Source organism: Xiphophorus hellerii, chromosome 6 (assembly GCF_003331165.1).
Source record: "Xiphophorus hellerii strain 12219 chromosome 6, Xiphophorus_hellerii-4.1, whole genome shotgun sequence".
Lineage (NCBI taxonomy): Eukaryota > Metazoa > Chordata > Actinopteri > Cyprinodontiformes > Poeciliidae > Xiphophorus > Xiphophorus hellerii.
In genome coordinates, this window is record NC_045677.1 from 22,672,815 (window position 1) to 22,700,122 (window position 27,308).

Genomic DNA, 27,308 nt, shown 5'->3' on the forward strand with positions numbered 1-27,308 from the left:
GTCTGCTTTTCAGCTAATGAAAACTCAGCATTTAAGATTACAATGTTACATCAGATAAATACAAATAAGACATTTTTAATATATAAATGTGGGTTCCATGAAATATGTCTTTAATGCCTGCAGGCTTTTACTTTCAATCTGACAATGGAGCCTCATCAGAATACATATTTTATTGTACTGTATCTATTACCTGGTCAACTGCATAAGCGCATAAGTGAAAACCATCCTGAAAAACTGAAGTTACACATCTGCAATTTTTAATCACAGCTTGCTTGCTTAACCAAACTAACAAAACACAGAGTAATGGACAGATTCACAAGAAGTTTTGATCATAACAAAAGTGGAAAAAAAACAAATGTGTGAAAAATGATAGGATTTGTTTTCCGGCTTGGAATTTTAATGCAAAGGGCTCTTTATGTGGTTGAATCAGTACCCTTCGAAAGCCCTGAGGTGAGGGACGCAGTAAAATAGATAAATGACACTAGGTGGTAGCAGAGCTCCCCTGGGCAGGTGCACCGACACTGTTGACCTGGGCAATATCCCACTTTCACTTCTGATTTATACCTCGCATGTGAAGGTGGTGTTTATTTCCCTGCTGGTGCCTGGTGACTACCAAATTTCTTCTGTGTAGGTGTCACAAGACTTTATGTTTTAATTGAGACATTTTGCTTTATGATCATTGGGCATGCTGTTTTTTTAACCGGCTTTCTGAACAACTGAAATCCAAGTATGTCAAATAATCTGTGCTCAGCACTGTTTAGAATATCTCATATAGCTTGATAATGGATCCATTAGAATGAGGAAAAGCCCGGCACTTGAAGGTTTTCTACGTGTGGTTTATAATGGGAAGCAATTACCTGAATAATAGGCCTGATGCCATTTTCTACAATGAAATGTTACGACTATGAGCTTCACACGGAGCGAGCGCAAAAGAAGAGGGGGAAAAAAATGGCCAAAAGTGAAAATAACACAGGATTACTGTTTTATTTCAGCCTCTGAATAACCTATAACAAAAATACAACAACAGCATTACACATTTTCCATTTGTTTTATTATTCTACACCACCACAGAGTCTGTGAGATATATCCTGAAAGTGTGGCACATTTATTCTGTCAGCAGTCGATCGTTCTGCCTCTGATGTGGAGGCAGGTTTAGAAGTAGTTTGCCACCCTGCGAACAGACTGGATAGTGGGATTCTCTGCTTGCCACTCCTTATGGCTGCAGAAGTTTCCTCTTTCCACGATGTACATGCGGCCACGATAGTTTGGCTCCTCATACAACACCCAGCTGTTTGGAGAATAAAAACAAAAAAAACAAATATGTACAAGATGAAGCAGAAATTCACTAGATGTATGGAGTGTGATTATTTTCCCCTCCAATTTTATAAAGTATGTGCCACTGAATTACAGAAAGCCAGTTTCTTTATATTTTAAAGTGAATACATTTACTAGTTATTAACACGATAAGTTGGAAAACTATTACCAAAACAAACAATTTGTGAAGAGATAGAAATGAAGATACTAGCCTGTTCTGTAATACTAAGAAAATTAGCAATAGATTCTTTAAAATTTGTTCTCTCAGAGGCAGAATAGTGAATTAGATTTTAAGAGTATTGTAAACAAGTACTCAGACTACAAAGGGTTCTGAGGAAGTGCAGTTATTTGTTTTCACTGGATGCTAGCACAAGATGCAGTGTATGATGACAGAAGTGAGTAGGTTCATAAATGTTTTGGAAAAGCTAAATGAATGTAAGACAGCATTAATGCCACATTTAGGCTATCTAATAAAAAAGTAAAATGCTACACAGCTTGGTGACACAGCAATGCTCCAGGCCCAATAGTATTCTATGAGAAATTAATGTAGCAGTAAATACAATTATTCCATTATCTATAGAGTCCATAAAATACAAGACAGGGAATGATGAAAAGGCTGGGATTTTATGCAACGTACAATATTGAATTACAATCGGAGGAGTTCTTAGGGCTTTTAATAATTTTTTAATGTAATTTTTCCCTTCCAATTAGTGAGACAACTAATTAATCTCTTTAGATGATATGGAAGTTGAAGCTTTTAAGCACTGGCCAACAAATTAATGTTCCTCTGATTTAAAAATGCTTTTTGCTTGTAAGTACATGAAGAGGAAGGGTTTAAATGGTCAAGAACAAAGAACCAAAGGGAACAGGAGCAGATAGAGTTTCATGATATCGCACAGTATTGTAAAGTAGTAAAATATGTATTCACATTATATATGCATAATATTTTAAAGTTTTCATTATAAAGTCCTATTAATTTGTTTCCATAAATGTTGTTCAGTCTGAATATATTCTCTTGAGTAATAATGAAAAGAATACAAAAGAATAGTTTTTATTAATGCCTGAAGATGAATGAAAACCTATCAGAGCAAAGCACAATGCAAAAGCCAAGGAAGAAAGGGTTAAAGATACATACGCTCCATCTCCATAAACCTTCATGGAGTTGACACAGTTCTTGGTCAGACCTCGCGCTTGCAGAAACGGACAGTCATCACACAGCTCCACACACTGGCCGGCAAAGTTGTCTCCCTCGAACATCTCCAATCTGTAGTGCTCTCCGTGCTGGGGAGGTAAACAGAAGCAGAAGTGCATCCTGGCTGAGTCATTTTACAGCAAGGTTAGACTTTGTCTTTCTGTAAATGACCGAGCCTGTTTCGTGACAGATGCTGCATTATGTGTGCACCTATAGATGTGTGGAGGAAGATATGAGAAAGTCTGTTTCTGAAGAGCTGGAGTCCTCTGGAGCTCCTTCCATAAATACCATTTCTTTAGCACCTTAGTGTGTACGGTTCTGCTATTTAATTAGGCTAAGACTTTTCTGTCAAACAAATGATGCTGCATTTATGCCAGTCTATTTTACCAGCTGAATATTTCTCTGCCCCAGGGGTCTCCTTCAAACACACACATAAACTCACCATCTTGATTGGTCGGCATGAGCCCATGTGATCATTATGAGCATTCCAGCGCTGGAATTCAGGGTACTCTCCATGCTCCAGAATGTACTGCTGGCCCTTGAAGTCAGGATGGTCGAAACAGACGAAGGCACCGCTTTCCACACGGACAGAGTTGACCCTGTTCATAAAACCTCGGTCCTGAAAGTTGTCGCAGTCGCTGCTGAGTTCCAGCTTCCTGCCGGTGAAGCATTTGCCCTCGTAGAGCACAATCTGTTTTCACCATTTAATAAGGAAAGTAAATTTTTTTGCAAAAATGTTACTTTTCCATCTCACATGATTGGAATGTCTTGATATATGTATGTTTGACTGTGCAAATCAACAAGAGTACTAACAATTTTTGGGAAAAAGGCTCCTTCTACTGGTACTCACCTTTCCTGAGTACTGAGACATTTTCCACTGTTAAAGTCCTCCAAACTATTCACACAATTCAAGAGGGGAAGTTTTTGGACGCTGAGATATATACGGCGGACAGAGAGAGTGCGGGCATCGCGAGGCAGACACAACAAAAGCACAACAATGGAGGGGTTTAGACATTTTGCCAAATGGACAGTTTCCCTTACATGTGTCATTGCTGATATTGGAGTTTGCCCCCAGAGGAGGGCAAAACAATGGACTGGGTGAGATTCTGCTTTGATTGGGCTTTGGGAGTGATGCTGGACTTTGCCGGGGGTTGCAGTGTAACATTTGGGACACGTCCAAATGAGGGGGCATGGAATGGAAAACAACCCGGAGGACCAGAGGTTAGAGGGCAGGAACAACTCTAACAATAAACCATCCTCTGACAAGCAGCACCAATGAGGCTCCCAAGGCAGTTTCAAACTATTTATTCAGCAACCTGAATGTCTCTGTTGAAACCAGATAGCCCAGCTGCTATTTTCTCGGAATCCCTCTGTGTTGATGTTTCTCGTCCACTGATCCACAGAGATTTCTGGATAAATTTAGACCTTGACCTGTGAAAACCTAGGATGCAACCTCATAGTCACAACATCAAACACTATACCAGGGTTAAGGTAAGGGATACTGGGCATAGAGATGATAATTTGAGTTAGTAGCAGGGCAGGTTAAGAGGCTCTGTATTGCTTTGCTCACCTGTATCTTTCTAGTGGGGTCTGGGTCTGTTGTGGTTTGTGGTTTTCTGTGTTTTTTGTGGGTGTTTAAGGGCCACATGTGTGTGTTTTCTGTCTGTGTTACTTCAGGGGGTTCTCTGGCCTTTGTCTTGTGACCTGACTTGAGTCCACTGTGTCCAAGTGGCCGCTGTGGGTGGGGTGGTGACCAGAGAGGGTGCAGGCAATTGTAGTCAAAGTGTTGGTGGGCGCTTGGATGGGTTGCTTATTAGACTTCTGCGGAGAATAAGTTGTCCAGGTTTTGGGTGGAACTACTTCACAGGTATTTGGGTCTCTTGACAGTCCTTAGTCTGTTGGTTGTAATGGGACCTATTATGCAAAATTCTCATTTAGTATTTTTTTGTACTGAAATACTTTCAAAAAAACACCCAGCCATTTTTTAGCAATAATGTAATGTTTTTTCTTGTCTGGAAACAAGGGTTTTATTTCAAAAACTTTCTGAATGCCACGTCATATCAGCATGCACTGTCCCTCACCTAGCAATCCCAGCTAAGCCCAGTCCCATTACCTGGTAACCCCAGCGGAATGCCGCTCATCACCTAGAAACCCAAGATGATCTCCAGGATGTTTGATCAGCTGGTTTTACCACTGTATGCACTGTACAATGGCTGCTGGACAAGACAAGTGTTTTGTTGTTGACTTCCATCCATCCATTTTTTGTACACCCTTGTCCCTAAGAGGGCTGGGAGGGGTGCTGGTGCCTATCTCCAGCGAACGTTTCTGGTGAGAGGAGGGGTACACCCTAGACAGATCGCCAGTCTGTTGCATTGTTGTTGACTTGCCATCCTTAAACCACTTCCTGCATTCTTGTTGATTGTGCAGGACTTCTGATTTTCAAAGGAACAGTTGTCCCCCCAAAAAAGAAAATTTCCCCCCAGTAAGCCAGGAATGAAAGTTTGACAAAGAAAAACCATTCTTGTTTCAACATTGACCCTAAAGCACACAAAGCAGCTTTTAAAAATCTACTTTCCGAAAACTCTTCAGTGGAAATCTATTCTTGTTTCACACAGACAGCTGATCTTATTGTTTACGATTTAAAAGACTTACAAATCATATGCTATATTAAATTACTGGTAAAAACAGTTAAATTTATTAAACACAAACAGATAACTTGTTTTTTCCACCAGGTTCATGAGGAAAGGTTATCAGTCTGGGAATTTTTCTGGGAGGAGAAGCACAGAGCGACTGGCACAGGTGGAGGTACAAAGGAGGTCTGAGTTAAATGATTGAGCTGAATAAGGTCATAGGAATGTCTCTTTCCAGGTTTCTACATTCGAGTCCAGAGTTGCGTTGGAGGGCAGGCAGGGAGAGGTGATTATTACAGGATGACCTGAGGCAAGGCTTTGAAGCAGAAGTCTGTGGAGAAAACCAGGAATCCAGGTAGGTACTGAAAGTTTGCCTAGGAGTTTCCCAAAAGAGTACTGAGCATCCGCAGAGGAAGCTCAAAGTGAAACTAAGGAGCACAAATCTAAACCACAGAACAGAGACACAAGGAGCATGCCATTGGAAGGTTACCACAAATGCACAAATGTCATACACACCTGCCAAATCCTCTCATAATGCCAGTCTGATGAGGAAAGAGAGCTCAGGTGTGATGTCTTCCCATTAGCTTGGCCATGCCCACTTTAGGAGAGTGAGAAGCAGCAGAAACAGCAGGGGAACGAAGAAAAACATCGATGCCTCAGTCATGAATAGCCTGGACAAGATCTGTGCTTATTGATAGTATTTTAGTTAATGGGTACATATTTATACTACTAAAATTTTTTTTTAAATGCTTGTATTTGAGTGTGGCTTCTAGAACTCATTAATCTATACTGACCGAGAAAAGAAGGGCAATCTTCAGATTTAACAGAATATTGATTTACATCTTATTCTATAAAACTGATCCCATATACTTTTGGATATAGACCAATCTTCTAATTGCTTCTGTCAGAGTAGTTCTAACCAATTTATCTTCACATCTGATGTTTTGTTGATTGTGCTGAAAATGTTTAAACTCTTTGGAGTTGGCTCCAGTGATAATTAAATAAAACCCACAGGATTTCTTTTTAAATTATCATTACTACTAATGCCTACATTTACATTTATAAACCTGACATGTAAATTTTACTTCTCTTGGGGACCCCTGCCTGTTTGACCAGCTAATTATTTTGCTCATATCTTGGCTATGCAATATTTGCTTTCACTTTCCTTTGTTTTATTTCAATTTTATCAGCAGCAAATAAAAAAAAAATATTTTAAATACTCTAATTGGACTTGGGCAGACTCTTTTGTATTTACCAAGTACAGCAAATTTTGGCATTTACTAAAGGAGTAGCTTAAGCCAATGAGCATAAGATTTGTATGACATTTTCCCTTAGATGCACCCAATGCAGATATACTGTATTTCATCAGCCCAAATGTTATAAAAACACCTCAGATAAAAATGGACCATATTAAAGAATGAAAAAGTGAGCTGTAACATGAATCACAGAAGGAAGCAAAGTCCCAGGGGTTTTCAGGAATCTCACAATAGAATTGCATGTGCAAACTAATTTAGAATGCAGAGATACATTATTGTCAGTCGCATGTTTCACGGATAAACTAAGTATAACTGCATGCAAGTGAATAACATCACTTCCCTAATTATACATTATGATTTTTTTTTTTTTTAAATCCAGGGATTTTGAAGTCCAACTTTTAAATATTATATGATGTTTGTTTTAAAGGTGAAGGTGAACCAGCTCTACTGTGTCTGCCATAATCCACCCAAAGCAAATACACAGTGCCTTTGGCTTTAGTCACATCCAGCCTACATCAACTTTATTTGAGTCTAAGATGAATGCAGACATTGTTATCTACGACAACTTCATCCTGAAGTAGGAGTCTTCTGCTCTTGCATAATGCATTGCGAAAACCCTGGACACAGTGTACCAGGGTGAGTGAGGAGCTGAGCACACTGACTTAACAGAGATATTATACCTAATGGGGCGTAACCATGACAGGACTGGAGTTTGGAGAAGTATAAAAAGAAGAAAGGTCACTGTGCGCACCTCAGTCGTTGACAGAAACTGAAGCAGACAAGTCAGTGAGGTATGTACATGGATTTGAATAAATGCAACAATTTTAATCTAAATGTTTAAAGGAAGAACACATCAGTTTAACTTTTAATTTTGTACAACAGAAATCAACTCACCTCTGACAAGAATAGACTGAATTCATTTAGTTTTTTTTTTTTTGTTTGTTAGTTTTTTTGCTATGAAAACTGTAGATTTTTAAACACTGTTCATGTTATGTGTTGTTTGTCTGGAACAGACTGCAGAGCAGAGCAGGAAAATGAAGTTGTTGATTCTGGCGTTAGCCCTCATCCTGCTGTTTACAGCTGGTGAGTCTGTCACTGATTGTCCACTGGACAAATACAACCTCTGCTGCTATGCAACAGTATGGAGACGTACCTTTCTGCATTCAATTACAACATCAACATACACCACCTTGCACAAGTATTCACACTGCTTGAACTTTGCTACATTTTATTCTGCCTTGTAGTACATAATCGTCAAACGAAAGAAAATGATAGAAGGTTTTCTCTTTTTTTAGCTGAAAAGTGTGGCATGAGTCTGACCAGGTGTTCTGTTCAGATGAGATAAATATGAAGCTCTTAAATCTGCCGCAGAATCCTAACATTCAACGCCATACTCATTGTAACACATGGTGGTGGCAGTGTCATGCTGTGGGGTTGCCTACCTGCATGGGACAGGGAAGCTAGTCAGAATTGATGAGAAGATGGACGGAGCTAAAAACAAACCAAACTTGAAGGAAAACTTGTTACAACAAAACAAAAGATTACTGGGGCTAAAGTGAAGTGGGTTAGCTTGTGTTAGAATGGCCCAGTCAAAGTCTAATAAAAAAATCCATTTCAGAATCTGTTTCAAGACTGTAAAATTGATATTTATACCAATCTGACTAAGCTTGAGCTATTTTACCTAATAGGTAAGAATGTTAGTCTCTGGATGTGAAAATGGTGTAGAGAGATACTCTACAAGATTCTACATAGTGTTGTATAACACCACACTTTTCAGATTTAACTGGGAATAATGGTCCATCACATGAAATCCCAAAAATATACAGCAACGTCTGTTTTAAAGGTGACAAAATGTGAGGAGTTTCACTGGGTTTAAAAACTTGTGCAAGAGACGGAAAATATGTTTCTATTTTTCTTACCTCACATTGCTGGCATAAAACATCAGCATCGATATGTAATTAGACATGTTTTAAAAATCCCTAAAAAAAAAAAAAAAGACTGAACTCTTTGCTTCTGTTTTCAGGCGGAGCTCTGGACTGCCATCGCTGCGTCCCAAGTCGGGCCGGAGGAACCTGTCAGACCTCCGTTGAGACTTGTAAACCAAATAAGAATGCCTGTATTGCTGCCAGATTCCTCCGACAACCATGTGAGTTTCTCAAAGTCAAAACCACCAGAAACTCGTATAGCTTCAACAGGGCCCAGAAAGAAATAAAATATTTGATCTTTCAATATGTGTACAGAAGTGCAAAGAAGCAGGGACTTTAGGTTAAATACTTGAAAATATCAAATGTAACCTGTTAAACAGCCGCACGTTCTAATTACACTAAAACCAAATCTTTCTTTTTGTTTCTTTCCATAGTTGGCCGTTTTCAGAGGTGCATTGCCTACTCAGACTGCAAAATGCTTGAGGCGAACGCCTACATAGATGTAAAGTGCTGCACCGAAGACATGTGCAATACCTCTAAAATTTGACATTAAAAAAAAGTGTCCAGCTGAGCATCAAGGCCGTAACCGTGAATGGGTCCCAAGGCAGACTGCAGCTTCTGTGAGCATTTGGTAAAGACATACTCGGTCACTGAGGAATAAAAGAGTAAAAAAGGAGAAAAATGTGTGCTTCTCTTTACTACTATTTCATTTTTATTTGAACAAGTTGATGAGGCTTTGTTTTTGTATCAAAAGAACATGATTGTTTTTTACACTTCCCACCAGAAAATTCCGTACATTCATAATCGATTTTAATGTCTAAAGCAATTTTGAGCTTTAAATGATTTGAACAAATTTGTCTTTTGTGGCTATAGTTGTTGTTGTTTGCAGGATCCACTGCTAACAGCAAAAAAATTTAGTAAATTTTAAACATAAACAGTTTTTTTAAGTTTGAATTTTTTTTTGCATTTGTCTGATGATGAATATTCAGTATCCAATATTTACACACTCCAATGTAATAATATTTGCATTAATGCCACGCCCTGTAATTGATTACATGTGGACATCCACCACATGTTAACTCTTTTTTTTTAGAGAGCTTATTTAAACAAGTCGATTTCTAGAAAGGGCCTCCAAACAATGAAAAGATTTATAGACTGTGCTTAAACATCGCAAAAGCAAACAGTTTTAATTATTTCCACCAATTACGTTAAGAAGAATGGTCAAACATTCGGTCAGACTTATACCAGAAGCATATTGATGACTCCAAAAACGTTTCGGTTCTCTGCAACCTGCAAAGAGACATATCTAACCATTAGTGAGGCCGTATTTACATTTTAAAACTACAGATAATTCAGTGTGTGTGGATTTGCTGCAGTAAATATAAAAAAATGCAACTCTTGTTTTTCTTTTTTTTTTTATAATTCAAGGTCTATGTTGCATAATTATCCCACTGCCAAAACAGAACAGAACAGTTGAAACAAATCACTGAATAATGGGTGAATGCAACTGTAAATATGTTGGATCAAAAATATAATTTTAGATTTAGATTGCTGTACTTTAATAACACTTCTCTAAAAAAAAATAAAAAATATTGCAGGATTTACCTGGACAAGAAACAAACTTAGTTTTAATGATTCATATTAATATGATTGTGTCATCCCTTCTCTCTTTCATATGTGCAGATAAGCAAAACATAAGCAAAAAAAACCCCTTAATGTTCAGCAAAATCTAATTTTCTAACAAAGATCCATCTGAATAAACCACGGACCATCCTGCTTACATAACCACTTTTTGCTTTAATGATTACAATCAAAAACATTTGTACAACATTTTCAACATTAGAAAATGAATGCAGATTTTCTTATTATTATTTTAATTTCGTCTGACAGTAACCAATGGGAAACTAACTGAGGGACATGGATACTGCGAGGTGATGAAGTAGAAAAGGTGTATATCAGAGAGCCCACACAGCTGGTAATATATCAGAATAAAGATTTGTTAATCTTACTCTTTTCATATGCGCAGCAAACACCACAATTCTTTTATCTTGTCATTTAAACAGGGCTGCAGTCTTATATGGAAGCTGTGCAGGGGAAAAGCTAAGATGCATCAAGCTTACTGCTTCTGTTCCTACTACAAATATTTGTTCTGATACATCCATACCAACTGTTTCAGGTTTTGCATCAGTGCTGAGCACAGATATGGAAAGGTGGCCTGAGGGAGATTTAAGACAAGAGAATAACCACCCATCCATGTTTTTTAATCACACACACAAAGAAAACCGAGGATGACAGAGGGGGCATGGGGAATACTGATAATGACAGTGGAATCAGAGCCATAAATAGACACTTTTGGGTATTTAGGACCCTGGTTGAGGAAGGGGCGTAGACTCAGCTGAGGTGAAGGGGAACTGGCGGCTAGCCTTCAAGTAACGGGATTTCCCAGTGCAGTGTCCTGTGTGTTGATTGGGCGGCTCTACATCATGGAGCAGGGGTTTTTTACAGGCTGCACTCCATCCATCTTTTCTGCCTCCAAGATCATCCTGCGGAAAACCTCCACGGCCGTCTGAGGGAGCGACAGAGAGAGCAACAAGCACATACGGAACAACGTCAAATGCTACACTTAGCACACATTGAACTTTCTACCCTCCGTGGAGTCTGTGACTTTTATTTACAACACTTGGTGGTTATTTTTGAAACTATGACCTACTGCGTCTGACTGCATTTGAAGCAGATTCATTGACTACCTGAAGATATTGGTGTAGTGAGAAAATCTAAGTACTTCAACACACAGCGGGTCACAAAAGTTTTTAGTCTTTCTGATCTTTTGGGGCATGCAAAGCAGACATTTTGCCCTATCAGATTTATTTCTATAATATCTTAATTTTACTGTAAGTATACAGTGTGAGTACGTAGTGGATATGTAATAATCTAAATATATTTTCTAAAACATTATTTGTTTTGGTGTTCCATTTGTTCCATAAACTTTAAAAAAAAAACAACAACATTGCTCTCCTGAAATATTCGACTTATCTTTTTCAATTGTTACTTTTCAAATTGTCTATTCTTTATTATATTAATGGTGTGGTTTTATGTTGCTGGAAGTTTCCTTTTTCTGCTGCAATCTCAAAAGCCTTTTGTCTCTATTTATTTTTATTACTCGACTTTCATATCATCTATATTTTATTTTTAGGGTTCTTGAAACATTTGTCTTTATGGAGATAGATGTCTCCAATTTTATATAATAATGTAACTTGTAAAAAACACAGCCTTTCATTTGTTGCTTTGTTCTACTTTGGACTTGAAAGAGGCTGTTATTTCTCTTATAAATAAGGGAAGCTGTGAATAGTATGAGGTATGGCTTTGTGCAGTTGTGCCTGAGTGACTTTTCGTCCACTCGAAGGCAGGAAACACAATGCAGACATGACAAGTGCGAAGCCGTAGGGCCTCCGAACACAGACTGTGTAGGCGTCTTCAAGCACACCTGCTGTTTTAGTTCATGTAGGCGGAGCGGTGTAAAGTGCCTCTGAGCTGGATGAAGTGGAATTTAAACCAGACGGTGGCGTTCACTTAATTCACTGTAAGCCAGTCATATTGCAGCAGGGTCATCGTTCTGAAACAGCTGACAAATGACTACGAGCGGCACGACTAATGGGAGGGAGGCTTCTCATCAAGAAATCAGGTGTAGAGCAGAAACGCTGCACAACAAAAGCATTCTTCAGTCGCATAACAGAGACGGATGGAAGAGGTTTGATGAAACACTTTGGTCCAACATCCACCAAATCATAACAAGTATGATGTGTGTGGTACCAACTTGTTTTGAACTGGAGCAGTCCAGTTAGATGTGAAGTAACAAATACAAACACAGTAGATAGAGTTTTAGCACAGCAGTGAGTTAAGGTTGATAATTACAATTATATTCAATAAATTAAAATATCGTTTCATTTGTCAGATTAAAAGTATCTTTTGAAAATAATTTTTTAGCAGGTACTAAACATACTTTTCACTAACCTGTGTTTAAAAATAGTTTTACTATTGGTCTGTGTAAGGTTTTGTTTTTTATTAATTTAGGTTTCTGTATTCTCTTGAGTCTGCTGTTGTCCCGGCTACCCCTTGTTTGTCCCCAGCTGCCCCTCGTTTCCCCTGATTACCTTCCTTGTGTATTTAATCACACCTGTGTCTGTATTTTCTTGTCTATACTGTCGTTTTGTCGTGTCAGCCTGTGTCTCCCCAGTGCCTGTTTTTTTTTTTAGTTATTCCAGTTGCTACCAGTTCTGAGCTTTTAGTCTTCTGCTCACCTTTGCTGCCTGGATTTTTATATTTTGTATGCCATCATTAAAACCATCATCATTATTGCAGTGAACCTGGGTCCTCCACTTCCATCCTCACCATTCTACAACCACACTTCATGACAGTCTGATGTCATATTATAATTTTAAATGTCAGGATTTCATTAGCTGTAAGTGGAAATCATCATAAATAACAGAAATAAAGGCATTCAAACATCCATCTGTGTTTAATGTAGGGATAAAGTTTCTAAAACAAATGGACTTTTCAATAATATTCCAATTTATTGAATGTGTCTGTATACTTCTCTTTGTATTTAAGACATTTTCCTGCAACTCCAACCTTTATGTCAAATGTTTTGTGGTTTGTGGTTTTACAAAAAAGTGACATGATGTTTTGCGGTTCAAACTCTTGCTTGGCAAGAAATTATGGGTTTCATTGAACTAATTGTGATTAAGAGAGGAAGTTGAATGAACACTTGTAAAAAAAAAATCACACAGAAGCTCAGGAACTTTTATCAACAAACATGAACATTTTCTACCTGGTTCTCCTTGGCTGAGGACTCCATGAAGGCTGCATTCCAGGATTCAGCTAATGCTTTCCCCTCTTCACAGCTGATCACTCTGATGTGGAAAAAAAAAACAGATGCAAAAATGAAAATGGAAAGATTAAAAAATCCATTTGCAGCAGCTCAGAAGTCAGCAGATGTAAATGAGTGATGTGTACACGAACAGCAAAATATGCAACCTTGGAAATGTAGTTAAAAAATTCATTCTCATTTAGGAAATGATCATTCTCATTTGTGTTTCAGGTCACATTTACTGAAAACAAATTATTAAAATTACAAGAAATACCTTCTGACCTGTGAAAAAATGTTTCCCTTTAAAAAAAAAAAGTTTCTTTTTTTATCACAATTAATGTTATAGGTCATCAACCTAATTTTAATATCAACCTGAGCAAATACATGCACTGTTTTTAAATTATGATTTTACTTGTTAAGAATTTAAAGCTATCCTAGCCAACTTGAACCTTTGATGAAATCTAATTGTTAAACCATAAATGAATTGAATAACAAAACTTTCTGGACAGCTCAGAAAGTTGTCCAGAAAGTCCAGGGATTTTCGGAATACCCTGACATAATTACTGGCTGGCCTATAGAATCAAGAAATAGTTTAAAATAGAACCTGTCTGACAACATGAAGTAGGCTAAGCTATCTCAGAAAGCATCTCATTATGCCTTGGTCTAAAATAAAAATCAAGAGCAGATGAAAATAACAAAGTCACTGACATTTATTGGTCTGGAGTTTTTGGGACACCAATAAACCAAAGTGAGAGCCATTATCCACAAATGGAGAAAACATGGAACATGGTGATGAGCGTTCCCGGGATTGACCGGCAAATCAAAGAATTTCATTGTGGAATATTTCCAAAAACACATCAACACCTCCTCCAGGAGGTCACAACAGAAACCAGAACACCATCTAAAGCCCTGCAGATCTCACTTGCTTCAATTGAGACCGACCAGTGTTTGTGATTCCCCGATCACAGAGACTGGGGAACAATGGCCTCCATCCTCAAGTATCAAGGCAAAAGCCACTGCTGACCAAAGAGAACAGAAAGCCTGTCGCACATTTGTCGAAAATAAAAAAAAGTCTTGCTTATCTCCAAAACCTTTGGGGACATATTCTGTGGACTGGTGTAATTGTCATAATACCAACAGTTAAACATGATGGAGGTAGTTTTATTCCTTCAAAACTTTGTCCATTTCAAATTGATGGAATCAGGAATTCAGTTTTCTAGCAGAAAATTGTGAAGAGAAAAGCTGCCAGTTTCTGACCTGAAGCTCAAGTTCGCTTGGTTAATGATCCAAAACACACCATCAAGTTCACCTCTGATATGTTTAAGAACAAATCAAACCAAAATGAAAGTTTTGGAATAGTTGAGACAATTTGGCTTCACATTAAACAATCCTTTCATGCTCAATAACCTTAAAACAGTTCAACAAAACAAGGTGATCCAGCTTGTTCTTCTTTTTTTTTTTCTTAATAAATAAAATACTTTGAAAACTTCTTTTTGTGTTTACTTGATTATCTTTGTGTGATGTTCGGAATTTCTATGATATGCTTTCTCAGAAGAGTATGAGCAATCTCCAGAAAACCTAACAATGTAACGATGGGACATACCGTTCCATATGTAGGTCGTTCTTGTTTCCGACAAGCATAATTGGAACTCTGCATTAAAAGAAAATCACAAAACCACAACATCATTTGTGTATGAAACATTTAAAATGTCTCAGAAGAGCAAAGCCATAAAGAAATAAAAAGGGGGTACTCACTGAACCTTCCCCACCATGTCCAACAGCTTTTCATGGATAACTTGAACAACTTCAAAGCTGGAAGAAAAAAAATGAAGAGAACAGTTAGAAAGTTCACACAATCCATCCGGGACGCTGGGGATGAACATTTACCTTTTATTAGACGTAACAGAATAGACCAGGATGTAACCGTTGATATCTATGGAGTATGTCTGAGGAAAGATGGAGTATTCATCCTGGAAATGATTCATCCAGCAGAGAAATTAGTTAACAGGTTTATAACAGAAATATGATACCACCGCTGTTAGGCTTATAATGGAGTCCTACCTGCCCTGCTGTGTCAACAAGCTGAAGGTGGTACTCCTGTCCATTTATTGTGATCATTTTAGTAAATGCTGCAATAACAAAATGAAAACATTTAGAAACTGCACATTTAAACGCATTTTGTGCCACAAACATAGCTGTTCGTATAAAACACACAACATCTTTCAAATATAATGTTTATCTCTGTTCTGCACACTTAAAGCCAGAGTTGTAAATCCAGTTTGATACCGTGGAATTAGTTCAGCGGTGCACTGCCAATATGTGTCTGGAGACGAGTTTGGTTATCCATCACGGCGGAGAGGCGGTGCACATCCTGCAGCATCTCACTAATAATGCTGACACCGCTTCATGTTAAGCATCCAGGGGATTATTTATAGACACGGAACCAAGCACACAGCCAACGCAGGGCGCTGGATGTGAGCAAAAGTGTGAGGGAAAAACAGGAAAGCAGCCTGCAGGTAAAGTTTTGACCCGGACCTCTCAGGAGTCTGGGATTATTTGTGTTGATGAACTGTTGTGTTTGTCCCACAAACAAACAAAAAAAAAGAAGTACTGCCTTAGAGAATTTTCACTTTTGCAACCGTGAGAAGTCCAGACACAAACCAGTCAGAAATAACAGATTAATCTGCTCTATCGCGCTTCCTCTCTCCTTTCTCTCTCTCCATCTCAGATCAGTTGGTGTCGTGTTTCAACACATTATTGTAGAGGGAACATTGCACCCTGGTGGGTGAATCTTGTGATTCACTGTCATCCAATAACGTCTCGCTAAAATCATAAAGGAATTACCAGACATCATACCAGAGCTAAAATCAAACTACAGAAACCTCAGAATCCATCATATGAATATGTTGCTCTGCCAGGATAGTTTTCACATGTACAAATAAATGTCCATTGTGCTCTCCATTTGTGTTTACTACAAAATGTGAAAACACTTTTTTTTAAAAAACACTTTAAACGACTACATTTTGTAGTATTTTTGCTAAGTAATGAGAAATAAAAGTAGAGTGAGAGATTCTGACTACATTAGACACATTTTTAGTCTGTTTCTGAACATTGTTTTTTTTTTAGAGTTTTATTAACTATACTGATTATTATATTGTATTTTTTTAAATAGCAAAAGTTATTTTACAGCTACCTTTAATTTTTTTGTCCCATGCCAAAAAGACATAGTGACCTGATATGCAGACTAAGTGCGACGTCACAACACTGATAAGGCATAATCTAAATGATCAAAAATGGTACTGCATTCTTCAGAATATCCCTTATTAGTAGTTACTGCACCAAATTGACATTGTGAGCAGTCGGCTCTTCATCACAGTTAAAATCCCAAAGAGAGCTCTTAGTGATTCCCCGAATCGTCCAATCTAGTTCATGCTGTACAGCAAAGCCTGTGCAAAACTAGCTTGTCCAAAAGTTAAAAAATAGAAAAAGTAGATTGGTTAAGCCTTACTGCTAAAACCTATACCAAAATATTGTACACCAAACAGTAAAGCTGCACTATTTGGTTTAAGCCCCAAACACAACAAAGGTCTATGTCTTTTTTATATAAATATCTCAGAGTGTTGACTATAAATATAACTTTTGCTGTTAAATTACAATCTGTCAGCAGGAATGTGCCAACAAACTATAGTAAGAAGCTTTAACTTCTGGAAGGAAACGCAAAATATTTGACCTAAATCACACTCTATATAGGCTTCTAACTTTGAAGAAAGTTACAAAAATTTCTCATTGTTGTGGTATTTAGCAAATATAAGTAATTTCGGTAATGTTAACTCACCTTAAATAGAAACGTTTTAATTTAATGTGTTATCACACAACGATTAAAGAGAATATGTGTCTGTTTATGCAGTGTATTTAAAGTTCTTCAGCAGGATAACTTCAGGTTTCTCTCTGGGTTTTTGAGTGGTTCCCTGAAGTGTCTTAACATAACAGCAATATTAGATATGAATGCACCATCTCTTGACTAATCAATTCACTGGAAATAAAAAAAGAAAAGACAAAGACTTTGATGTATGAACAGTGAGAGTCTCTTTTCCACCCTGTCTCACTGAGAGTTAAATTATTCCGCTTGACTTTCACCAGGAAGAGTCTTCATGAGCAGATGGAGAAGTTAATGCTACTAGAAACAGAAATGTATTTTTCTATCGCTGGGTTTAGTGAAACTGTAAAAAACATGCACAGAATAAATTAATTTCTGTCATAAAATGAATTGAGTGACATCAATCATATTTCAAACACTAACACACTTCAAAACTTTTATTTACTTTACTATTTTCTATTAACTGTCAGTTACCATCTCATAGTTCTATCTCAGGATAGAAAACAAACCTAAATATTAGCAACAACGCGTCTGAATTTAGTTTAGAATTTAGCATTTAAAGACTTAAGAATAAAAAATTTACATATCAGAATAATAAATGGACAAAACGTTAATAAAATACATATTTAGCAAACATGATTATGTGCCGGATTCTTTCACGTTTCATATTAAGATTCCAAACATCAACAGACTCAAAATCGGTCAAGGAAAACAATATAGAAAAACAAATTCTCTTACATTTATTTAATATATCGACACTTATCGAGAGCAGGAAAATACAAAACCCAAATTTTAGACTATTCCACTCCACACAGGGAATCCTAAATCTGGGTGATTTGCAGTATTAAATATTGTAAGATAGCCATTTAGAAGGATGCAAATGTGTTAAAATCCTTTTCATTGTAATTTTTTTAAATGGTTTATAAAAGTTATTCAAATATTTGTTTAAAATTACATTTGAAAACAATGCATCCTTTTCCTTCCTACTTTATGTTCGTCTATCACATAAAGATCCAAGAAAATATTTCGATTAGTATAAGTACTTTATGCATCGCTGTCCTTCCTTATGAATCAATAAAGTTGAAACTAAAGAAATCAGACTCATATTGCCATAAACGGACAGTATGACATTAAAATTAACCGTTTTAACTATTTCCTAAATGGATTTCAGGAACATTGCATTTGTTAGTCATTTCAAACAGTAAAGGAACATACTCATTAAGAGAAGGCGGACACAATTTTGTGTATGAATTGCTTACTAAGACCTAAAGCATTATAAAAGCATTTTTAAAAAAGTTTTTTATAGGGCAGCCATTTTGGTTTAGAAGAATTCCTAAATTTCCCAATTTGAATTCCAACTTTCTGGGACCTTCCTGTTTATTTTCTACCTTGGAAGTTTAAAACAAAACTGAATTAAAATAGAATGCAAGATTAAATACCATCCTTAAACCAAACTTATGGCCCCAGTGGAAAATACCTGTTTTCTTCTCTTTTTATGTCTTTATGAAAAAAAGTGTGTTCTTTGTTGCCCTTCATGCCCAAACCCAGCGCAGACAATTGTGGCCAAGACCATAGAGAGCGATAGAACGATGGAAATTAAACAGATGGGAAATACAAATGTGGGATGTTTGAAACCTATAATCTTATTCACGTGTTTTCCTCTTATCATGCAGCTCTGCTTTGAATAAAAATAAACACTGAAACCAAGATATCACACAAACAGGCTTCTATAGTTGACAAACATGACACCTAGGTTGCTAACTACATAAGACTTATGAGAATCTGAGAATTAGAATCGATATCACATAAGATCCATACTCACTGTTTTCTATTGTTGGGTCATAGGAGTCCACAAACTGGCCTTCCACAAACTGAATTGTCAAGGAAGACTTTCCTGAAAAATACAAATTATCATCACATATTTTTTTTCTTCCACTAAATTTTCCATTATTATTCTTGAATACAGCACTAAAACAGCTTCTTTAGCAATAAGCTTTTACGGGTTACCGCTCTTCTGAAGATCTTCCCCATGACACTGTATGATACAAAATAACAGATTTGTGTTGAAAGTTCTTCTTTATTGCTCTTACATAACCTTTAAATAATCTAAGAAACCAGATGTTTGCTTTTGATTAACCAAAGCAGTTATTCTGTGTGAGATGAACTTAATCGAGTTAACTAAACTGTTCCTTTCCACTGTCACCACATGCTTGCTTATGATAAGACATCACTGCAGAGTCAGTGGAATCAGCGGGGCTTCATAACTTTGCACCAACGCTCATTAAAAATTGAAGAATTTCACTGCATTGTGTTACAAATAGGACAAAATCAAATTGTGTGCAATTAAATTAGTCTCTAAATCTGACAAAATTGTTCTGGATTCATTTGATTATACACATTTTCACATACCAGGATAGGAATTGGACCTATTTGTCTGGTAAAGTGCCTTGAGATCTGCTGTGAATCGCTATAAACGTATTCAATTAAACTGAAACCTTATGCAACCATTCGAAACTCGGCCTTTCTGTCGTTTCTGCAGACATCCTGCTCTCTAATCGCGTTATCTCCGTGTGCCATCTTGCCGTCCTCAGCATCCTCCCAGCGCATACAAATTGCGCTTCTTCTGTTTCGGATGCGATACATTAATCCACGCAGTGATGCGTCACATCCACAGGACCGCCAGGCCTCTACGGAGCGTGGCACTGACTAACATGGCTCCGGGGTGAGGGTCACTGATGGATACCTAACCAGATGATCGGTTTGTGTAAAAAAATATATATATATCCGCCTTGAACCGCACATTTGCGGCCTATACTGAAAATAAACACAAGCCCACGTTTCACCTGGTGGCGCTCATTCGCCCGTTCAGAGATGTTGCGTGACGGATCTTTCTCCGCCTGTAATTTAAGTCTATTATAGGAGGCGTAAACCGCCCTCATAATGGACTTATACTGAGTCGAGAGGCCGCACAGATCTGCTCCAAGCGTCCCATCCTATGTTACTTTTTCTGAGTCATCCCTCCCAGTTAGAGGCGCCGGCCGGGAACTCACCTACGGATCTGTACCCGAGGATGGCGATTTTTCGTGACTTTGGCTGCGGCATGTTTCGTTCCCGGTTATAACATCCAGTCCTCGGGCTGTACCGCAACCTCCAGCGGGAATGGCATCCAAATAGATTCAAGGAGAGCTCAGATCCGACATGCAGCGTCCAGATGTCGGCGGGACACCCTCTTTTTTTCGATGTATTCTGTATTTGATTTTATTTTTTTTTAAATGCGATTTCACGTCATGTATAAAAAAGCATGGAGTATCGTCTGATCTACAAAAGCTGCGTCACTCCGCTTTGCAATTTAATGAATAAATAATTACTGCTTGTGTCTGATTGGCCGAAAGAAGAGCAGGGGCAGGCCTAAATGCGCCTACTGGCTTTTTGATTGGATGCCACAGCTTTTCGTCAAATAGTTCTGCATTGTGATTGGTTGTGACCCTCTCCATGACGTGCTAGATGGTCAACAGCAATGTCATTCATATCTTTAGGGTCAGGGAGCACAAATTCCGGCTCTAACAAGGATTCATTCTTTAATCTGTGGCAGTAAAGCAAGATTAATATTTTAAAAATATAAAATAAGATTATTAGGCATCCCACAGACCACAAATGAACCCCTATTCATGACGCAGTCACAGAGTTTAATGTATTTTGTTGGGATTGTACAGTGTGTGACAAACATAAGCTTTGTAATTCCCCTTAATTACAAAGGGGAATTAAAACGATACAGGATATTTTGCTATTTTACAAAGAAGAATCCGAAAATGGTAGTACACTTTGTGTTCACCGCTGTATGAATTCCCGTCAGTATTCTGAGGCATAAAGGCATCATTTATAGTTTTCCCTCTCAAAAATATTATTTTAGCTAATTGTAAGGACTGTAATCAAGTTTATTTGTAAAGCAAATTTCAGCAATAAGGCAGTTCAAAGTGTTTTACACCAAAAAACATAAAAAGTAAGGAACATGAAACAAATGCCATTATCAAAATCATCAACCACATCAGATTTATTTTAAGGGTGTACAGAAAATGGATGGATGGATACAGCGGATGGATGGATGGATGGATGGATGGATGGATGGATGGATGGATGGATGGATGGATGGTATTATGATATAATACAACTGAGTTGCAACAAGCAATGTGTAAGGTTTCTTAAAGCGAAATAGAGGCGTAATGTTTAACCTTCTCAGCTGTCTGAACTAACCTTGTAGATGACTTCTAGTAATTGGGACACAACAGTAAAGCGACCAGAAATGCGTAATATTATCAGCTTCTGTTTTGTGACATCCTGGCAGCTTCAGTCTATGATGATGATGATGATGATGGACTCTTGGTGTTACAATAGTGTTTAGGTGTCAACAGTTCTAGTTTCTCAGCAGGAACTTGTCTGTTTTCCGTTAGTTTGATTTGTCAGAGAATGTACATGTTACAAATAAAATCATATAAAATTTTCATATAAAAACTAGCCTTTTGTTGGACAAGCTGTATTCGACGGCCAGTGTTATATAGCGCCCTCATGTGGGCAGAATTGGGAACAGCGATGTTCAGGAAGGACGGTTGTGTGAGGATTCCTGACATTACAGCTTGAAGAAGTCCTGAACTGAATGAGTCACTGAGTGTTAACTATTAGTTTCTCTGCGGACCTGACTGCTACTTGTGGTCTTTGAGGATCAGACAGAGAAGGTTGAAGTCTGGAAATGTGTCACCAAAGAGGAAAAGTGTTTTTTTTTTCTATTTATTTTTTTTTTGTTCAGGAAAAACACATTAGCACATTTCACAGTAAAGACCATTAAAACAAATCACAACCTCTCCATAGGTGACTAGCTCCAGGACCAACTTATTTAGCTGATAACTGTGAGGCAAGGCATTTTATTTATTTATTGGATCCTGTTTATTCTGTAGGGACCAGTGGTCATTGGGTAAGAGGAAAGGTCCACCCTGAACATGTAGCCAGTCCATCACAGGGCAACACAGAGACACAGAACAGAGAAATATGCACACAGTTACACATAACTTAGAGTGACCAATTAGTCATGTTTTTTTTCTAAAGTCATGTTTTGAACTGGAGTACCTTGAGAAAATTCATGCATGAATATAGAAAGAGACCACACAGTTGATCGTGTTGGTCTAGCACATTAAAGCTCTTAGTAATAATAAAAAAAACATGAAGGTTTATAGTTTTAATGTGACAAAACACAAAACAAGTTGTGAATACTGCAGCAAGAATCTGTATACATGCTGTCTGAATATTTTAGGTGTTCATGAACGTAGAGAAGAGGACTAAAGATTGAAAGCAAAAGTCTCCAGGAATGTGCATGTCATCGACCAACAGGTGGAGACGCAGACAAGCAAAGCTCCATGTCAGATCAGCCAAGTTTTTAAGTCTGTTAAGCTCCTGGTGTGATCTATCATTTTCAAGCTCATGATTCATTTAGTTTCTAATTTCTCCTGTCGGCATATTTCCTTTTTTATTGCTGTGTTTTACTGCAGCTCACTTCATGTACACCTATGACTTTATTAGATGCAATATAAATAAATCTGTTTTTTTATTTGCTTACAGAAACTAAAAAGTTGAACATACAATGCATCAGAGCCAAATCCTGATTTTCTGAGAAAGCTTTTAAGAATACAGACATATAGAATGAAGACATTACTTTTATTTTACTAAAAAATTAAACTGAACTGTTGCTAAACTTTTTCTCTTGCTTGACTGATGTTTGGCCAGTAGGTGTCCCCATACACCCATTTGTGGCCCCCAGGAATGCTTGCAGACCTTCTACTGGAGCGCTGAAGCAGCTGCCTGCTGTCCCCTCAGAAATAAAACTGTCTAATCACAGTTTATTTCCACCCTTGTGATGCCTTGATGTTTGAACTTTGGTTGGCCAAACACCTCAACCAGCTCACACACACATCACTGATTTTCTGATCCAACACTGTACTTGATTATGATAGTTAAAATGCCCACATCCTAATATAACTGAGACCTTAAGCCAAAACCGCAGGCATGCAACAAGACAATAGGTACTCAGGCTCCAATTAGTGGGTTAAATCCAAATGCAGACCATAGAATTCATGGCAGGCAGGGTGAGATGATGAGAGGGCCTTTTGACTCCACAATTATGGTGTCGACCATTTCTCGGTGGTTCAATTGACAACATGGCTCTTTAATGTCCCCCTGGTGGGATTTGGTGGGCAAAACTCTTGCAAAATTTGTATTCTCTCACAAAAGCCTGAAAGATATGCAGCTTTCCTTCCCTGTGAGCGATCAGCCCCCACCCTCTGCTTTCCTGTCTCATCCTGTTCCATTACTTCCTAATCACAGATATGTCCAGTAAGACCCAACTGTTTTGCCTCCACACACACTTCCCAGCAGCAGACATGGGAAATCACAGCAGTCAGCAATAAGCCACTTGTTCTGCATGACATTGTGTGCCAGAAGGAAGAGAAATGATGCTTGCCATCACTGAGTACTGCACACATACGATACCTTGTAAAAGTATTCACACCCCTGAATGCGTTTCACCCACAAAATTCAGTGTTTTGTTGGGATTTTTTGTAATAGACCAACAGGTATTGTTTAAAATGGGTTTTCTCATTAAAAATAAAAAAAGTGGCATGGATGTGTATTCTCCTCCCCATTTACATGGATACCTCTAGCAGTCAACAGCCCACTGGTAACTCTGAAAAATCTTGCTTTGTGAATTTTTCACATGACAATTGGTTTGACAAAGACTACACAAATACTACAAGTTTAGTCTTTGTGGAGGAGTGACAAGACTGTTGAATTATTGAAAACAAACCAAGTCTTGTTTAAAGTTTGCCAGAAGCCATGTGGAGGACACAGCAAACATGTGGAAGAATTTTTTACACTCAACTGAGACCACAGTTGACCTTTTCACTGCTTTCTGCAAAACTTTACATACCAAAAGACTCACATTCTGAACAAGGCATCCTCACCATGAAATACGGTGGTGGCACTATCATGCTGTGGGAATGCTTTTCGTGGAGTTGTTACAGTTGGTGTAAAGGTGGGTAGAGCCAAGTACTGGTCAATCCTGGAAGAAAACCAAATTAAAGGCAACACAAAAACTGAAGCATGTCAAAGAGGTTCACTTTCATTTTTAACAGTTTTTAGTTATTTTGACCAAAAAATAAAATAAATAATGGGAAGTCATATCCAGCTCTGACTCCTGGAGGTAGACAGTGGATGGATGGATTCAAGTCTCTGGCTGTGCAGATTAGTAGAGATCAAACCTAAGAGATTTGCAGATGTAATTGTAAATTAACAATTGTGTGTAACTTTCCCTTGGTCTATCACAAAAAAAAGCACTGTAAAAGAAAAACTCCTGCACACGAACTGTCATGCTTAAACAAACTCTCGCTCAGAAAATTATGATGGCCAAGAATAGGTTACACTGGTAACACTGCCGTGTTCCAATTGGGGATTACCGTGTTACTAGATAGGCCAACAATAAATATCCCTGTCTGCAAGAACAACAGGTGTCTGACAAGATTGTTTCACTTTAATAAAAGGCTTACACAAGCTTCAGACAAATATCACATTAAGCTGCTTCAGACGAGCTGGCATTTTCCTGCTTCATCCCATGAGGTATGAAAATGTTCTCTTTCCACTCTAGCTTTAAATCTCGGAGAATGTCATGTGCAGCGAGAGGCAGATGTTGTCAAGGTGGCAGCGTTGTGTGTAATGTCACCCGATCAGATCAGCATTCCTGTCACGAAACCCCCTCCAGAGGGTGTGGCGAAAGAAAAAAAAAAAAACAGAATAAAAGTTTCCCTTTTTTATTTTCAGTCTGCGATGAACATGCAGCTGGAGCTTGTGCCTCTGAACTGGGGGGTGGATGGCACCGACGCCAGCCCCTTTCAAGCTAGCTGTGAAAGCACCCCTGGCTCTGTTAGTATGCCAGCCTGAGCACCAGTCAGCCACATCCTCCAGCTGGGCCTGTGCCACCACTGGGCACCTGGACCCTCTCACAAACCTCATGAAACAGAATATATATTTAAGATCACGGCATGCAGCTCACAACATCGGGTCTATGGCTGCATGGTGTCTGCAGGGCGCGTGCACCTGTGTTTCATTCGTCTTATGCAGACTTTCATCACTGTATTAGGCTTTTAGAAAACTTTTAAGAGACAGATTCACTCTTCAGGCTGTGCCTCAAACACTGGAGTGTGTCCAGAGTCACCCAGGCCTGAAAGACAGCCATCGTTATCCAACTCTCACAAGGTGTCATTGTAGGCATCCTGTGATTACCATATCAGCACCACATGAAACATTTATGGCTTGCTGGCAGTGATGCACTGGCAGGCATCCTAATTTTTCCAACAGGGTTTGTCAAGTTGCATTGTTTAAAGTTCTGGTGGCATGAGCAGAAAGAAAACATTGGCCCTGAAATCTCTGAAAGCTCTGTCACTTCTAGTCTAAGCCTCAGCCTGGTATTATGAATTTCTCTGCAGCACCTGTAACACTCAACCAAGCAACATTTCATGTAGATTCACATTAAATTATTCATGACTGGAATCTCCCCATTGTTTTTTTTTTCTGCTACAATTTACTTATAATCAAAAGTATAAAAAATACTGTCATCAATTGTAAAAAAAATCTTGATTTAAAACAGTGACTGAAATCAGTCAGTTTCTGCTTCTTAATGCCAGTTTCTTATATTCTGGACAAGTACCAACTGGTGCAGCTTTCCAGTATGTGATGATCTCATCTGTGCCCCATGCTGTGTCGTATCACAAAAGACAGACCCCTGAATAAAATATATTTAGGGTCAAATGGGACATCAAAATTTAGTTTGCTTCCCCAAGTTTAGATCCATTTAACCCACTTTTTCCAAGACATCATGACATATGCTGAGGGAGGAAAGAGTGGGACACCGTGCGATTGTCCAACTGTTAAGTCGCTTATCAGCATATTGCAAAAAATGCCAAGTTTTTTTAACAAACTGAGCTGCACTGTTTCTGTTTCATAAGGAAGGAACCATTGATATTTCTTACATCTTTTCTATAGGGTTTAAAAACTTTAAGGATCAAATTAAACCGCCATCTTACAGTGACAGTTTATCTCAAAGTTAGGAGTAAAACTGTACTGATTGTTCAATCGTTTCTGTGCGAGGCTCGGTGTTCTGTGGCAGTAAGCAGGTGAGACCCAGATTGGTTGCTTCGCGGTACTTCATCACCCTGCTTTGTTGTTGTCACAGCCACAATTGGTTTGTACTTCCCATCTGCTGCATCAGCAAAGTCACGACTGATTTGGTCACTTTGGAGCCCGGTTAGCTTTGCTCACTTCCATTCCAGCCATCGTTACAAATGGCGTCTTTACACGGCGGAGTTAACCCGGATAGCTCTGTCTCCTGGGTGCCTTTATTATCTATTCATCATGTTGTCCCAGTTTACTGTATCTGAGGGTGAATCTGGCTGTCTCAGTGCAGCTCTAACTACACATACCTGGCAGGCGGCCGGGGGCGGGGGATTAGAGGGATTATAAAATCCTCGGTGGAGGTGTTTCTCTCTGAGTTGATAAGAAGGTGAAAACATATTCTGAGAAGATGCAGTTTGTGTTTGTGCTCTTTTAACACTAACATGCCTTCAGACAGTGTTTGCATATGTTAAAAATAGCTTTATTTCTATGCTGAACATTTGCACAAGTAGCCAGGGGCAACTTCGGTGTGTCCAATCTTGTGAAGAAAAGAGTATTGGAGACATTAAAATGAAATGTTCTTGGCCTCATATCCATCCCTCTGAGCAGGCTCGATGGACATTCCTCCCCGCTCATTTGCATTGCTGAGTAGATCCTTTGTGTCACCAGGAGGTTTGGAAAGAGCAGCGTTGCAGCCAATTTCCAGATGGCAATTCACATGTTTGACATGTCCTCAAATTCTGTCAAAAAAAAAAAAGTGCTGCCTCTTCCCACCGATTCCATTAGCTATTTGGAGGGGGGGGCGGGGGGGGGGGGATGCATGCATTTGCGCAAATGGAAAGTGTCCACCGGTGTGAATATTCACATCTGCACATGCTGAATAATAGACGATTACTAGCTCAGGTGCAGCCCTGTTTGCAGGCTTTTTTCCTTTGCACAGTGCTAATTTTATCTGAAAGGGCATGCTAAATGCAGAATTCTTGTTTCTCAGACCTGATCTTGTATTCTGTCTAAAGAGGTAACACATTCTTCTGTGAAAG

General features: G+C 38.4%; 3 protein-coding genes across 3 annotated transcripts; 1 reads left to right on the forward strand and 2 right to left on the reverse strand.

The window, feature by feature from the left end:
* Positions 1-1,032: 1,032 nt before the first annotated feature.
* LOC116721363 (gamma-crystallin N-A-like) lies at positions 1,033-3,437 on the reverse strand. The gene is made up of 4 exons (XM_032565028.1): positions 3,357-3,437; positions 2,949-3,197; positions 2,450-2,595; positions 1,033-1,288 (listed from the first exon to the last, which is right to left on the reverse strand). The coding sequence occupies exons 1-4, from the start codon at positions 3,375-3,377 to the stop codon at positions 1,153-1,155; spliced, it is 552 nt and encodes a 183-aa protein (XP_032420919.1). The 5' UTR covers positions 3,378-3,437; the 3' UTR covers positions 1,033-1,152.
* A 3,573-nt stretch (positions 3,438-7,010) lies between these two features.
* On the forward strand, positions 7,011-8,999 carry ly97.3 (lymphocyte antigen 97, tandem duplicate 3). The gene is made up of 4 exons (XM_032566181.1): positions 7,011-7,183; positions 7,406-7,475; positions 8,416-8,538; positions 8,752-8,999. The coding sequence occupies exons 2-4, from the start codon at positions 7,427-7,429 to the stop codon at positions 8,862-8,864; spliced, it is 285 nt and encodes a 94-aa protein (XP_032422072.1). The 5' UTR covers positions 7,011-7,183; positions 7,406-7,426; the 3' UTR covers positions 8,865-8,999.
* A 409-nt stretch (positions 9,000-9,408) lies between these two features.
* On the reverse strand, positions 9,409-20,405 carry rheb (Ras homolog, mTORC1 binding). The gene is made up of 8 exons (XM_032566180.1): positions 20,112-20,405; positions 18,884-18,955; positions 15,246-15,313; positions 15,072-15,154; positions 14,940-14,996; positions 14,788-14,835; positions 13,146-13,227; positions 9,409-10,883 (listed from the first exon to the last, which is right to left on the reverse strand). The coding sequence occupies exons 1-8, from the start codon at positions 20,161-20,163 to the stop codon at positions 10,794-10,796; spliced, it is 552 nt and encodes a 183-aa protein (XP_032422071.1). The 5' UTR covers positions 20,164-20,405; the 3' UTR covers positions 9,409-10,793.
* Between the last annotated feature and the right edge of the window lie 6,903 nt (positions 20,406-27,308).